We start from the raw sequence: 16795 nt of genomic DNA on the forward strand, positions 1-16795 counted from the left end.
AGGAGGTTTGTCACTTCTGGCAAAAACACTTGATTTGGAACATTTGCATCAGCCCGACTGCTGGCATTAAAACTGAATCTAAATAATGCACACCATGTGTGTCAGTTCCCATTATAATTATTTGTTGAAGGCCAACAAGAGGGTCAATGCTGTTAGTCCTAAAAAAAAAAGTGATGGCTTTGGCTAGAGAGCTTGGAGCCTCATTTCTTGTTGCTATTTAACATAAAGTGTAAAACTCAAACTCTTTTTGACCTCTAGGCATCCAGATCATAATCCAAACGTCCCTCCAAAAAATAAAAGCAAAACACCCAGCCCACAGAAAGGAACAAGTCAGAAATCTTCAGGCTAGAAATAGTCCTTAAGGGAGAGAGGGCTCATTTGATATGCTCAACATTTTAAAAGGGAAATGAAGGGGAAAACAAGGAAACCAGTGAAGGAGAAACCTATTCTCTGCTCTGTCAGGCCTCAGTGGCTAAAGTAGATGATGGCTGAGTCTTTCCCTCACCCCCAAGGGAAGAGAGATATGCTCCAGACTCTCCTCATCATTATGGTTTCAGCCCAGCAATCCCCCTGCAAAAAGCAACAGCTGTCAAGATACACCAGGTAGAAATCATTTATGCTGTTTGGGGAAAATGGAACCAACAAGGGAAATGATTTGGGGTAATAATCTCAAGAAGAAACAAAAAAATAAGAATTGAGGCTGAGGGGGCAGAGTGATAGCATAGCGGCAGGGAGAGAGGGAGGGAGGGAAGAGTGGGAAGGAGGGAGGGAGGGAGGAAGGAAGGAAGGAAGGAGGAATGAAGGACGGGAGCAACGAAGGAAGGAAGGAGGAAGGAAGGAAGGAAGGAAGGAGGAAGGAAAGGAAGGAAAGGAAGGAGAGGAAGGAAGGAAGGAAGGAGAGGAAGGAAGGAAGGAAGGAGGGAGGGGGGGGGAGGAAGGGAGGAAAGAGGGAGGGAGGGAGGGAGGAAGGGAGGGAGGGAGGGAAGGAGGGAGGGAGGGAAGGAAGGAAGGAGGGAAGGAAGGGAGGGAAGGAAGGAGGAAGGAAGGAAGGAAGGAAGGAAGGAAGGAAGGAAGGAAGGAAGGAGGGAAGGAAGGGAGGGAAGGAAAGAAGGAAGGAGGGAGGGAGGGAGGAGGGAGGGAAGGAAGGGAAGGAAGGAAGGGAGGGAAGGAAGGAAAGAGGAAGGGAGGGAAGGAAGGAAGGAGGGAAGGGAGGGAGGGAAGGAAGGAAGGAAGGAAGGAAGGAAGGAAGGAAGGAAGGAAGGAAGGAAGGAAGGAAGGAAGGAAGGAAGGAGGAGGGAGGGAGGGAGGGAGGGAGGAGGGAGGGAGGGAGGGAGGGAGGAAGGAAGGAAGGAAGGAAGGAAGGAGGAAGGAAGGAAGGAAGGAAGGAAGGAAGGAGGAAGGAAGGAAGGAAGGAAGGAGGGAGGAAGGGAGGGAGGGAAGGAAGGAAGGAAGGAGGGAAGTAAGGGAGGGAAGGAAGGAAGGAAGGAAGGAAGGAAGGAAGGAAGGAAGGAAGGAAGGAAGGAAGGAAGGAAGGAAGGAAGGAAGGAGGGAGGAAGGGAGGGAGGGAAGGAAGGAAGGAAGGAGGGAAGTAAGGGAGGGAAGGAAGGAAGGAAGGAAGGAAGGAAGGAAGGAAGGAAGGAAGGAAGGAAGGAAGGAAGGATTGAAGCTGAGGTTTTCTCCTTTAATGACAGCAAAGTGACCTCAATTCCACTGTGTTGGGAGATAATAAATGGGTCAGCCCACAACCAAAAGGTGTTGTTCCAGTAGCTAATCACTGGCAGGATGCTAGCCTGGGGTCAGATCCACTTAGACATATCACTGTTCTATGAAGTATTTAACCAGAGTTAGTTTTCTTTTCTTTGTTGTACTAGGAATTGAACCTAGGGCCTTGTACACAGAAAGTATGTGTTTTACCACTGAGTTCTACCCCAGTCCAAAGTCACTTTTTTTTTTAATGTTTGTGAGCCTCAGTTCAACCCCTGAAAAATAGATACAATAATAACTCCCATGTCTAAAAATATCATAGGGGGTTTGCTTTGCACCAATCTGGGTTTAATACCCAAGCCCTACCAGGGATGATCCTTGAGCACAGAGGTAGTGGAAGTCTGATCATTGCTGGCTGTGGTTCCAAAACCAAAAAAATAAAATAAAATAAATTAAAAGAATAACTCCAGAAGATTAGATAAAATTCTAAAAACAATCCTCTAGGCAGACATTCTTTACTTGATACCTAGCACATATGTGCTCAATTCAAGAAGCAGTTAAACACTGTGAGGTTTATGGGATTGTCAGAGAGAACACAGTTTTACTGGAGAGCAGGAGTGGGACACTGAATCTTGCACAGAATGAGAATTCATTCTCCTCATTTTTACCATGACTTTAAACATCGTTGAACAATGGAGAACTCACATCATCGCAGCAAAAAAAGAAAAGATCTCACCAAAGCAACTGCGGCCTAACCTGTCATTCTAATAGACTTCTGCAACTAGCATCTGCGGGATAAGAAAACCTGCTATCTGGGCCTGGAGAAGCACACGCCAGGAGTTGGTCCATGCACTGGCATGTGGTGGGCACTGGGCTGGACAGCTAGCAAAGAACCCCCGGACTGTCCAGTCAGTCCGGGGGCCCAGATTTCCCCACGCCATAGGGTCTTCATGGCCTGATCTGGTAACCTGGGCCTTGGGGGTTGGGATTGGATGCAGGCAAAAACTCCGCCCCTATCCATCATCCGCAAGCTACAGAGGCGAGAGCTGGCCCTGGAGAAGCCACACGCCAGGAGTTGGGCCCTTTGCACTGTTAATGTGGTGGGCACCTGGCTGGACAGCTAGCCAAAGCAAAATTTATCTCAACCTTTTTCAAAAGTGCACGGGCGCACGCGCGCGACATATACCCTTTTTATCATAGTCAAAAATATTCTAATTCTTGACTATTTGTAGGTAAGAAAACGGAATATCTATGTATGGAGGATTAGCCACTCAAATAGATCTCTTGAAGTCAGTGTTGTCCAAGTAAACTTTGTCTAAGTTACTTTCTATACAGTTGTCCTCTCTGACTACCAAACCTTAGCCTTAAACATTTTATCTATACAATGTATAGAGCCCTTCTTCTATATTGCCTTTCCACACCCAGAGACCTTTCTACCCCCCCCCCAATATCCCAACCTGGATTTGTTATCTCTCCCCTTTATTTAACCCTGTTTTCCCTCAGTTTTTACCTCGTTAGGCACCAAGACCGACCTCCTTCCAACAGACCACCATCCAGCTCCTCAATGAAACGACACCCTCTTGATCCCTCATCTTGTGTCTTAGCAAGAAACCACAACCAATAAGCCTCCTGACTCAAGCTTGTGACCCCTCTACTCCCCTTCAAATAGTGGACGGTTGCATGATACCGGATTCGCTGCATCAAAACCCCCAGCTCAAGGACACTATAGGACTCTGAAATGCCACAAATCATATCTTAAACTCTAGACCAAAGTCTGCGATACGAAAAAGTACCTTGGCTTTCACTCCCACAAGAATATCTCAGAAGACCTAATTGGGTGGCCTATATTGCCTACGTTAGCTTAATACCTTTATAAAAATGTGTCTTAAGATATATATTCCTAAACATACAGATAGCTCCCCAATCACTTTCTTTTTTCAATATCTTTTTTCCCTTTTTTCTCAATTTCCTTTTTTTTATATATCTCAATTTTATCTATATATTCTATTTTTTTATATATACATATTTTCTCTACCCTCACCAGTTTTGGTAGCTGCTTGGTCAAAAACCAAGAAAGCGTCTTGCCTGGGATAAAAGCTCAGACCACACCCACAGATACTGTATGTGTGGCCTATCATACTTACCATGGAATAGCACCAGCAATACAAAAGGACACCATACATTTTTGTATAGGCACAGTAAATAAGGGGAAATCATGGACTCAGACACAAGATCTTATCTTCTAGGATAAGAACTCACACTTTTTATACAAGGGTGCCTCCCATCCTGGACATATGTCATGTGGATACAGCTCAGTCCTCCACAAGATTGGACAATGTTAGTTCATTCTCAAATCCCAGATCCCAGGCCGTTAGAACTGAAACAAACCCATGCAACAACACCAGGAACTAAGCTGCGTTGGGAGATATACTTGTGCCAGTGTTAATATGACAACGAGGACAGCGAGGAAATGAAAACTTGATTTAAGACAAGGAGGTCCTATCACATCACCTAACACTAAGTGGAAATCAGAAGATGTATCATCCTTTGAACTATGAAAAATAAGAGCACTAACTACAGAAACCTGACTTTGACAACTGTGACTAAACAGAATGTACCTTGAGACCATTAAGGAAAACCCTGCCCTAGGCTATAGCCCAGGTCTTTTACAAAAATCAAGACATTTTAGTACAGAGGCACAATTTTGACAACAGAGACTGAGCAGGACCATTGGAACCATAATTTCCTAGACTTCAGCTTAGGGAACAAGCAAAAAAATGGAAGCACATGATACAGAAAACTGAACACACCAACATATGGTGGAACAGTACCTCTAGAACCTTAAAGACTCTATACCTAGGCCCTGTCCTAGGCGACCTGTGCAAATACCAAGATTGCTTGCTATAGTGGCCTTATTTTCTCATCCACAACAGAGAAGAAAGGTTCCTGACATCACAAAACAAAAACAAAAACAAAACAAACAAACAAACATACAAACAAAACAAAAAAACACCCTGGGATATAGCAATGAGAAGGTATGGAGCCATGGTTGTTCCCATGACAAATATGCTTCAAGAGTGGAGAAACCCTGAATCTCTTAGGCCATGGGAATTTCCTTCCTTCCCCAATACTTGCTGTGCATATACAAAAAAAAAAAAAAAAAAAAAAGGTGGGGTAACAAAAACCCTGCCCACTGCAGCACTTTTTCTGGTGTTGTTTTGTTTTATTTTATATTTGGTTTTTTGATATTATTTTCCTTCTCCTTTTCTTCCACTTTTTTCTTTCTTTTCCACTTTTGTGGATATTATTCGGTGATTTTTTTTTTTTTAGTAGTTGATACCAAATTTTTCCCCTCTTTTCCTTAACCTTTTTTACCTCCAACAGAATAGCATAATTTGAATCATTCAGCCTCATAAATTAAGGGGGGGAAAGAATGATACCAGGACCAGTCATATGAACATGTAGTGTGAATAAAAAAAATGACCAGACTGGAACACCAAACAGAATAGATAACCCAACCTATAACAAGCTGTAAGGCTGCGACCATTTGCAGTAGATTCTGGGGGATAATAGGAGGGAGATGTGGGAGACATGCTGGGAACAAGAGTGGGGGGAGGATAACATTGGTGGTGGGAATGCCCTTCATTCATTGTCACTATGTATCGTAAATAATTCTGTGTAAATTAACTTCAGTCATAATAATAATAAAATAATAATAATAATAATAATAATAATAATAATAAAGAAAACCTGCTATCAAAAAATTCAGATTCCAAAAACAGATTTGGCAAAAAATTAAAGGTGTAGACCCAGATAGCCACACAACTCATGCACTTGTTTGTGCATATAGAGGTTGCATAAATTCCTTTCTAGAAATAAATCCACAGTTACTCTATTTGTATTTCTCAGGACTACCAACATAAAACAAGGAACTAAAAGGGAGAGTGAAATAAGGAACAAAGCTGCTTTATTTGGAAGAGAGGGGGAAGAATTTGTGCTCACTTCAGAGCACAGTATACTAAAATGTGAGCGATACAGAGAAGATTAACATGGCCCTGTGAAAGGGAAGGATTTTGTGATTGATATGGGTTATACATTGCAAGTTTGTGAGTCTTGACTGGAGAGAAATCTCAGTTGACAGAGTCTTAACCAACATTTTTAATCAATAAGAAAGTAGAGGAACCTATTCCAATTCAATGTATGTTGGGAAAAAAATGAAAAGAATGACTGTTTGGTGATGTTTTTTGGAAGCCATGTGAATTTGGATGCAGGTCAAGGTGAAAGAACCCAGGCAGAGTTTGATAGGGGGTAAGGAAGCCAGCACAATCAAGCATCTTCTGCCCTTCTGTACAAGGGGAAAACTCCAACAAAGACATCTTGTCCCATTGTTTAATCTGCTACTGTTAGAAAAAAAAAAAAACACAAAATGGCTTTAGTTCTGTTCTCACAGAGCTGTCAAGAAGGCCTCAAATTCATGAGTGCACATAAGTGCTGAGCAATGTCTGTCACACAATGGGTACTGCTTATGTGCTAGCTGGGATTAGACTTGTAAAAGACTGAGACTTAACTCCTTTCTAAACTGTTAGATGTTCTAAAATACATTCCATGGGGTCCTGGAGTTTACAATGAAGGATTGTGCTGGGGCTGGAGGAAGAGTAATTCTGCATAAGTGACCTGCCACCCTGACCCACAGAGCAGTAGTTGACAGAAACCTCACCTGTGCAGAGATGTCAAGTGGCTTCAGTCTGGATCCCTCTCACCATTGCTCCATGGCCCCTCTCAGTCATTGCAAACATTCCAGTGTGTTTCTGATCCTGGAGTTTAGCAGATGGCAAAAAAGGAATTAGCTGCTCTGATGATGGCTCCAACTATAAGTTGAAGATCATCACAAAAATTCAGCCTGATAACAGCTAATACAATATTAATATTCATGTCTTCATTCAGACTTCATGTCTCATAAAAATAGTCTTTAAATTCTCACTCTACACAAATTGTAATACTATTTCATATCTATTTCCTTTTCTTGTGCATATGCAAACACACTACTAAACACACATATACAACTACTGTGAATTATTAAAAGCTATCAACAGAAGAAATTTATTGTGGTATATGTCATACCCTGCAATGGCTGAAGCATTTAGCTACATGTTCTGGGCTTCCAAGATTCCTGATAGCACCTCCAAAACAGCCAATAAATTATTCCACACTGGAAACAAGAATAACAAAGACCATAGTTAGCAACAGTTAACAACTTAATAAACAACTCAATGCATTCATCAAACTCCATTCAAGAAGGAGTATCTGCTCTGCTCCAGTTCTATATAAGCTCTCAAGAAGCAGAGCCACCTTGCTCTGCCCTTTACTTCCTGTCAACTTCCAGTTCCCCTCTGCGAGACATGGCTCATTATTCACTCTCAGAGAGCTAAGAGATTCAAATCTGGGACCTCGCTGCTGCATGGCTCCCATCTCAGATGACTGTTCTGAACATTTGCTTCGACTTGTATGTTTAGGGCCTAGTACAGTACTTCAAACATAGAGGGCCACTGAATAAGAGTGAGTGTGTTGAGATATCGGTGGCTGTGGGTCATGTCCCAGCAAGAGAAAACAATCAACAAACAGGAAGGCTGGAGAAAGAGAAGGTTGCACACAGGAACAGTAACACAGCTCAGAACAAGGCTGTCAGGGCTCAAAGCCGCATACAGTTACATGTCCACTGGCTGGAGAACCTTTGACAAGAGTTACCTACATAATCACTTCTGCAAATTAAAAGAATGAAGAGTACCCCCACTTACTGAGCTCTCTCTTCCAGGCCCAAACTTCCTACACCCAGCTAATTGATTCTCACAAGAAACCCAGGAAGAAAACCTTATGCCTACTGGAAAATAAGGGCACTAAGGATTAGAGAGAGGAATGCCAGGCCAAACGACAACTGGAGAAGAGGAGAAGGTGTCTCAAACTTTAGAAATAAAGTTCAAAAGAACTCGTTGAGTTTGTAGTGAGGATCTGGTCAGATGTTAAGTACTTTGGTCTGGGCCCGGAGAGATAGCACAGCGGTGTTTGCCTTGCAAGCAGCCGATCCAGGACCTAAGGTGGTTGGTTCGAATCCCGGTGTCCCATATGGTCCCCCGTGCCTGCCAGGAGCCATTTCTGAGCAGACAGCCAGGAGTAACCCCTGAGCCCTGCCGGTGGGGTGTGGCCTAAAAACCAAAAAAAAAAAAAAAAAAAGTACTTTGGTCTTTGATTTGGCTTGGTTTGGCCTTGGGCCACACCTAGCATTTCTCAGGGTTCTCCTGACTCTGAGCTTAGGCATCACTCCTGGCAGGACTCAGGCAAGCATAGAGGGTGCTGGGGATGGCTGTATGCAAAATAAGTGCCCTTTTCCCCTAGACAATTCCTTTGGTCACTTGCTTTGGCTTTTTATAAACCCTGGATAAATGCTACTAAAGAGAAGATAGAGGAAAGATGGCTAAAGCAGGGCTATATGAAGGATTAGAAGGTGACAGAAGGCTACTAAAGAGAATTCAGGAGCACAGAACCCTATAATGCCTGCAAGCTAGCCTCAATACCCAAAATGTTTCCACACAGCCCTTGGTTCCTTTGGAGAATCCTCCTTCTCTCCAATAAGTTTGTATCTAATGTCACCCCCAAGCCCCCAGCTTTGGGAGGCACAAGGCACCTAGATTTGGCCAACCCATAGAATCTTAAGGCCATAGGATGACTTCAGAATGAAACTGTGAGCTGGGATAACTTCTGAGGTTATAGCTTTCTGACAGTGAGCTGGCAGAGTGATAGGGAGAGACGTTCTCTATGAGGTCTGGTCCTAACATTTGCTCTTACTATCATAAGAAGATCTTATGTTCACAAGATGAAGGCCAGCACATGGAGGTAAGATATACAGGTGATGGAGGCTAAAAATTGAGAGACCCCCCAGATCCCACACACTCTTTAGCACAGCTGCCAATAGTTTGCCAACTCTGCTTAGGCAAGTCTGAATTATCTGTATTTCTGAGGTCCCTATAGTTTCAAGACCTGAATCCATATAGGGACCTGGTAGGAATGACATTTATCAGCCACATCTATAAATAAGAGTCCTTAAAATACACATGTGTGATGAACAAGGAATTAGTAACAGAATCGCTGCCTTCAACAGCTCAGAAATCATAGCTCATTCATGAGCCAGAGATAGAATAGAGATAGGGCACTTTCCATGTATGCTGCACACATGGTTCAACCCCAGCAACCCATCTGGTCTGCCAGGAGTAAGTCCTGAGCATTGCTAAGCCCACCTGCCATTGGAAATATTTCTGGTTGGAATCAAAGTCCCTGCAGAAGGTGCTTAATGCCTGTTATTCTGTACCTTATTTACAGAATCAGCACAGTCCCTGGCAGCTTGCATTTCAAATCCTAGCCCTGGAACATGGAATCAACCCAAGTAATAATGTTTCTTCTACACCAGCTTAGAAACTAAATTAAAGAAAAACATTTTTTCCAAAGATGATTGAGTTATTCCACTCCTAAATATCTCTGGCTGGTAGCTTATTTGTGCTTTACAATATATCACCTTTCCAGGTTTAAAATTCTTTCCCCCATTTTATAAAGAATGGTGGGGAAATAGTCTCTAGAGACCTCCATTCCCTAAATGTAATTAGTAGGAGCAGAGTAAGTGGAACTAACAGATTTGCAGAGTGAAGTCTTGAGGTGGTTATGAGACCTCCATTTGCACAGTTAAGTAAAAGATGGAGGGGATATTATGCCCTGTGTTGGCCAGCATGTCACCAGACATTGAATGAGTGGTCATTGAAACAAGCAAGTCAGATAATGGTGGGGATTCTAAGCAACTGATAACTGGTGATGTTGAAAGGGACTTTTGGGTCTCTGGCTCAACTCTCAGATGGATGGTGTCAAAAGCTGTCATGGGAAGCTCACAGTGGGGTATTAGGAAGTGAGGAGCACCATGAGAAAGGGAGGCTGCCATTAAATGAAGAGAGCAATCATCATTATAGGGGACTGAAGAAAGATCCTCCAAGAGAGGAATGTGTCTATTGCTCTTATCCATGCACAGTGGCACCAGTCCCAGACCTGAGAAGGAAACACTAAGGGAAGGTTGTTTATTTTTTGATGAAATGTATAGAGTATCAGGGGCAAGAAAATATGCAGGAAGGACCACACCAAGACTCTGATTTTAAACACATAGCCTCCTCATACTGTTTGTCGGGTAAAGAGTCTTTGCTCCTGTAAATTCATACATTTAAGAATTGAAAGGAGCATGGTTAGGAAACATGAGGTGACAGCAATGACATACCTAGAGAGGGCTAGGCAGTAACTTGTGAACATGGTCCAAGGAAGCATAGTCTCCCAGTTGGCAGGGACAGCTAGTAGCTGGAGCAGGAGACCCAGTGAAATTTGACCTCAGTCCACAATGATACTACTGTTAAGTCAGTGAGAAAATAGCTCTATATAAAATAAAAGATAGTAGTCCCCACGAGGAATGCAATCAGTTTGATCACATATTTCCTTTTCAGAACTAGGAAGAGACCCTAGGTGGTCCTCTGAGTTACCTTAGTGATGGTGTGCTGTTTGACAGCCCAAACAATCAGAGACAGTAAGAAGAGTCAAAGAAGGAAACTGACAGCAGTTCAGGGGAAGAAGAGGAAGCATGGCATATTTCCTTCAGTCTTCAAGTCCTGGCCCACATTTCATCCACATAATTGGAAGAAGCCCAGGGAACGATGACCAATCTCTAGAGGATTACTCAGGTCCCTTTTCACATCCCTGCCCTGTGTCATTTTCAGAGACAGCACTAGGCTGTGTGAGTAGTGCTAAGTTTGCCCAGAGAGCATAGGTATGTATACCCAGGACCTCAGTATCAAAACCATAGCAGGTAGTGCAAAGCTCTAATTAAACTGATGAGCCCTGGTAAGGATGGCAGCCAGCTATGTGTAGGTTTTGAGAACAGCCAATGAAGGCTGTCAGTGATATATAGTGACACTGACCTACCCAGAGAGCACAAAAACAGCTCATTCCCAACCTGGACAGCTGCTCACCATCTACTGATAGACTCAGAGTAGCACAAACCTCACATTTTTCCATATCAGAAAGACAAGCCTAAAATGAAAATGATCTCAAATGACTAGTGTGTGAGAAAGCAAAAAGGTTAATTCTAATTTTGCTATATTATTTTAGTTTTCTTTAAATGCGTGCTAAGATTCCTATTTCAAAGGTTTCCATTTTTGTCTATTTTTGAGGGTACAATATACATGCCTAACCATTACCCATCATTTTCAAAACCTTTTCCTCATCCTTTCCAGAACTAGGAAGAGACCCTAGGTGGTCCTCTGAATCACCTGAGCGATGGTGTGCTGTTTGGCAGCCCAAACAATCAGAGACAGTAAGATCAGTCAAAGAAGGAAACTCAATGGACACTGGCATAAAAGTCCCCAATTATTTAGCATACAGGCACTGGAGTGTAAGTGTTGGGTGACTGAATTCTATAGTCGACTTTTTAACTCACCACTCTACTTTTCTGATTTCTATGCATTCATTTAATGTTTCAGGTGTTTAATATTCAGTATGTCTCAAGAATATAAGGGTGATAGTTCTCAGGTACTGTTGCCACTAGTGGTGCTAAAATATAGGCAAGTACTTGTCACAGGAATAAGTGCATCAATTTAATGGATACATGCTCTGACACAAACAGTAAGAAGGTACAAGGGCAAGGTACCTTGTAAGAAGGTACATAACCACAATGCAAAAGGCATTCCAGACACAGATTTTACCCTCCCTATAGAAGAGTACTCATGCTGGGACAAAAATTCTCAGGTAAAGGAAGAGCAAGTTCTAGGCTTCGGTAAACAAATTGGGTCAAAGATGGGTAAAGAAACTTAAAGAAGGTCAATATAGGAGAAGTTGAGCTAGAAGGATAAACTGCAACCAGAGTTTTCAGAACTGTCCAGGGCCAGACAATGCAAGAATCCGAGGATCACACCAAAGGCAAGAGGGCCTAGCCCTAAAGATAATGGGAAAGAGGCTCTAAGCTAAAGTTTCCTTGGGGCTATCTGAGAAGCATTTTCAAAGATCTAGCTCATTAAGTCTACTTAAATTTCCATCTGTAATACCTAGGAGCAAAAACTATTAATAATGCTGATGAAAAACTGTTTGAAGGGAAATAGAAAATTTAATGAACTAAACACTGCTCGCTCACTCGTTCCATACTTTCCACTTTCCTTCAGTATATTTCCCTACTGTAAACCCTTCATTCTAGCTAATCTATACTTAAAATTTACCTCAGGCATTTTATCATTTTCATTCCTAAATATCCCAACAATCATAAGTGATAAAGACTTTACAAAAAATAAGAACCCTAAAACTACTGTCCTTACCCAAAAATAAAAACCTTCCCCTTTGGGGAGGCTACATCAGTTAATTCTGAGGTTTTTGAGCTCAGGGATTTTTTCTGATGTGGCTCAGAGGATAATATGTAGTGCCTGGGAATGAACCTGGTTAGAACTGCATGCAAGGGAAGAGTCTTACCCCACTGCACTATGCCTCTGGCCTCGAATTATTCTAATGGAAACTAAGTATAACAATGTTTCAATTTCCCAACTGACATAATTTTTCTTATATATTTTTTCAATTTAGGCACCCCTGGATTACCATTACTTGTTAATGATAGGGTTTCATGCATAACATAATCCACATCACATCCTCGCCCCAGACTGTCTACTTCCCACCCACCATTGTTCCAGTGCTAAGGGACCTGTGGTTGATTGCAGTTGAGTGAAATTGTTCCATCAGTCTGCTTTTAAACCACAGACTGTCCCTCTCCATCATTACTCAAACACCCTCTAGACTGCTTAGTCCTCAATAGATATCATCGAACTCAAGCAAGACTGCTGACAAGGTTCTCTAATAAATAGCTAGTGGTCAATTTCCAAGAAATAGCCAAGGTTTCATCCAGTAGAGAGTCTTGCTGCAAACAAGGAGTGGCAATATGGGAAGAACACAAACTCAGGGTCATGATTAAAATCAGAGTTTCTCTAGTATTTCTCAAATGCATGGCTAAGGGCCTATGTCTCTACTGTTCATAGCAACTTCCTGTGAGAATAATTCTCTCTATATAATAGGGCTTTATTTCTCAAAATAAGGGCTAGAGAGACAAATATAACAGAAAAGGTACTTGCTTTGTGTGCAGTCAACCCAGGGTTTGCTCTCTGTGGCACCTCTTATGATCTCCTAAGCCCCACCAGAAGTGATTTCTGTGTGCATTAACAGGAGTAAGCACGAAACACCACTGAGTATGAACACAAAATTGGAAGAATATCCAAGTGCATGAACATAGCAACAGGTAACTAATAGCTCAATTTAGCAATAATATTTAAGGAAATAAATCATGAATGATTCTGATATATTTTTATAAAATTGGAGCCAATTATAGTAGTTGATTGATAGATACAAAGTAGAAAACTATGGAACTATATAAAAAATAGAGTGTTATACTAAAAGCAAAGTTAATAGCAAACATAGGAAGGACTAGAGGGCCTGAAATGTTAATCAGTGGGGCTAAGCTGTGAGATGTGTCACTTACAAACATCTGGATCTTGGGCCAAAGAGATAGTACAGCAGGTAGAGAGCTTGCCTTGCATGCAGCTGACCCAGGTTCAATTCACAGCACTCCATATGCTCCCTAGAATACTGCAGTAGTAATTCCTGAGTGCAGAGCCAGGAGTAGCCTCTGAGCACTGCTGAGTGTGGCCACAAGGAGAGAGAGAAAGTGATACGCACAATACCCATCAGTAACAATTATAAACCACAGTGTCTAAAAGAAAAAGGAGAGGAAGGAAGGGAGGGAGGGATGGAGGGAGAGAGAGAGAGAAAGAAAATGTCTGCCCCAGACACAAGCAAGGAAGAGTGCAAGTAGGGGAGGCTGGAGGGCAGGAGGGAAACAGGAAACTGGGGACATTGATGCTGATAAATGTGCATTGATGAAAGGTCTTGTACTGAAACTACAATCATGAATGAAACTCAATCATGAACAACTTTGTGGGGGAAAAAGCTGTATTATGAGCAACCTTGTAACCACAGTGTGTGTGTGTGTGTGTGTGTGTGTGTTTGTGTGTGTGTGTGTGTGATTATGGGGTTAAAGATAAGTGTTATTCTTAATTTTTAGAGAGCGATTTCTGAGCATAGAGCCAGGAGTAACCCCTGAGCGCTGCTGGGTGTGACCCAAAAACAAAAACAAATCAAAAAACAAACAAAAAAAAGAACACGCCCCCTTCACCAGTGTAACATTCCCACCACCAATTACCCTATCTCCCTCCTCCCACACCCCCTGCCTATATTCAAGACAGGCATTCTACTCTCTCACTCATTAACATTGTCATGGTAGTGTATTATTAGTGTATTATTTCTCTAACTGCACTCATCCCTCTTTGAGGTGAACTTCATATTTTGATCTGGTCCTTTTAGCCCTCATCTCTGGGCATTATTACAATAATGCCTTTTATTTTTCTTAAAACCCATAAATAAGTGAGACTATCCTGTGTGTGTGTCTCTCTCTCTGACTTATTTCACTCAGCATAATAGTTTCCATGTCCATCTATGTACAGGAAAATTTCATGACTTCATCTCTAAAGACAGCTGCATAATATTACATTGTGTATATGTACCAGTCTCTTTAGCCATTCATCTGTTCAAGGGCATCTTGATTGTTTCCAGAATCTGGCTATTGTAAATAGTGCTTCGATGAATATAGGTATGAGGAAGGGATTTTTGTATTGCATTTTTGAACCAAGGTGTTTAAATAAAGTAATCAAAATACACATCTTAGGCTGATGACTACTTGGCTTCCTCCTTTTTCCCCTCCACTTAGAACCCTCAGTTTATGTGGGTTAGGGGGTTGAGTGGGTACCCACACATCTCACCTTGACACCTGTGGACATGTCCGCTGCGGAAAGTACTTCACCTATGATAAGGCCTCGGTTGACAAAATTCTTCGTTTTCTCCACCTAAAAATAGGTCAGACCCAACGTCAAGGTTTTCTTAGAGTTCTCTGAGCTTTCAAACCAATATACATATATATATATATGTGACTGTATATATGGTATGTATATATATGTATTATATATATATATATTTGGTTTTTGGGCCACACCCGGCGGTGCTCAGGGGTTACTCCTGGCTGTCTGTCTCAGAAATAGCTCCTGGCAGGCACAGGGGACCATATGGGACACCGGGATTCGAAACCAACCCACCTTTGGTCCTGGATCGGCTGCTTGCAAGGCAAACGCCACTGTGCTATCTCTCCGGGGCCCCAACCAATATTTTGTATAAAGAATATATATATTCCTTTTCTCATAAAAATATCGATGCATTTTTTAAATTAAGAAATACTCCCTATCACCTTTGGCCAAGTAAGTTCTCATTCTTTCTGAATGTCCTCAGCCAGTACCTAGCCACAAGCACATGTATCTCACAAGCAAAAAGGAAAATTGGAGGGCTAGCCTCCTCCCACACTCCCCTCACGGCCCAGAGTGGCTTGACCTCTGATTCCCTCTGCATTCCCCTCCCCCAGTGATGTTACTGTGTGTCTGTGCTGCTGCCAAAATCATAGAGACCTTGATGTGAGGACAAACTTGAGGTGAGGATAGAGGGCTGACAGGCTTGGGGAAATTCTGGGCACAAGTACAACAATGCTCTTTACTTGCACTACACCCTCTCCTGGCTTTGATCCTTCCACAGCAAGAGCCTCTGTCCCTTCTGGCTCACATATATCTCACTGGCCATACCCTGCACCCTCACATCCAAAGCTATGAGAGCATTCTCTGCTCCAACCATGAGGAATAGGTCAGAACACCACAACTCTTGGGTTTTTCCCCCTCTTTTCTGGTTATTGGCATTATGATGATGGGGATTTGCAGGAAGGGCATCATACATCTGTAGGTACCACTCGGGTATGTGTGGGTATCATGTGGGGATTTTCCAGAAGGGAATCACACATGTCCCTGTAAGACATACACAGTGTTAGCTGAGGTGTTTGTTGTGTGTCTCAAGCACGTTCTGGTTGATGTTCACTTGGGGATCACTGCATTGCTCACATAACTTTGTCAACAGTTGCTCTTCCTAGATATACGTGGCCCTCACATCTTAGTTGTAATATGCATCAGGGGTCATACTCCATTAGTTGTGGTGACCTGAAATCTCTTGTAGCCCAGGAATCCTGGCTAGTCAGAGCAACAACAATTTGAGTGAGTGCATGTGAGGGATGGTGCAGTACCAGGATCAAAACTCCAGTGATTAAACCCTCTGGCCCTCTGCTTTCAGTGGCAGGCATGTAAGCCCTAAAACCTCTCTTCTGTACCTATACTTTCTTGGGGGATGGGTGGTGGCGATAGGGGGACTGGGCCACACCCAAAAGTGCTCAGTTACTCCTGATTCTGCTCAGGGATCAATCCTGGTGGTGCTTAGGGGAACCTCCTATGGTACCAGGGATCAAACTCCAGCTCAATTTTATGCAAGGCAAGGCCCTCGCCACTGTAATATCTCTCTAGTCTGCTCTACTTTTCATTTTTAAAATTCAGGAGTCAGAATTTTTCTTAGCAAGTGGTTGTGCCTGAGTGTACATACTGCAATTATCCATTGTGGAAATTAGCACTAGTCTTTCCCTAGTCACCAACCAACAGATGTTGACATTGCTTCTCATGTACATGTGTTTACATGTGTACTGTAAACTTGTGTGTACATGTATGTATGCTACTTGTGAAAATCACTCCAAAAGGAATAGATAAGCAACCCTCATAATATGACTCAGTTTCCATATGGGCTTCCTCTTTCCCACATTCCCCTCTAGTAGGTTTCTGCAATTCTTTCTCTCAAACATTATTAATTTTATCAAACAGCAGACTGAGTCAAGATGTATGACTCTTACTATGGGCTCCAAACCAATGCATTTTGTATTGATTATTTCCAAAATATCTCCAGGCTTGAGTAGGAATCATTACATGGCTCTGGCCTCAGCTCACACCAAGCAAGTTAGTTACCAGCAAATAATGAAAAACAACTGTAGCAGAAACGTGTGGGCTTTTCAGAAGGC

At 42.5% G+C, this 16795-nt stretch overlaps 1 protein-coding gene and 1 non-coding gene across 2 annotated transcripts in view; one reads left to right on the top strand and one right to left on the bottom strand.

Annotated features, from left to right (window-relative positions):
- ACOXL (acyl-CoA oxidase like) overlaps window positions 1-16795 on the bottom strand; it is a 424916-nt gene that overhangs the window by 343315 nt on the left and 64806 nt on the right. Inside the window, 4 exon segments of the mRNA XM_049784649.1 lie at window positions 6417-6518; window positions 6826-6891; window positions 6893-6913; window positions 14628-14711. Of these exon segments, the coding sequence (XP_049640606.1) occupies window positions 6417-6518; window positions 6826-6891; window positions 6893-6913; window positions 14628-14711 (273 nt within the window).
- On the top strand, window positions 5699-5805 carry LOC126025338 (U6 spliceosomal RNA). The gene has a single exon (XR_007501349.1). It is a non-coding gene; the product is annotated as a U6 spliceosomal RNA (small nuclear RNA).

The sequence above is a fragment of the Suncus etruscus genome, chromosome 12 (genome assembly GCF_024139225.1).
Source record: "Suncus etruscus isolate mSunEtr1 chromosome 12, mSunEtr1.pri.cur, whole genome shotgun sequence".
Taxonomy (NCBI): domain Eukaryota; kingdom Metazoa; phylum Chordata; class Mammalia; order Eulipotyphla; family Soricidae; genus Suncus; species Suncus etruscus.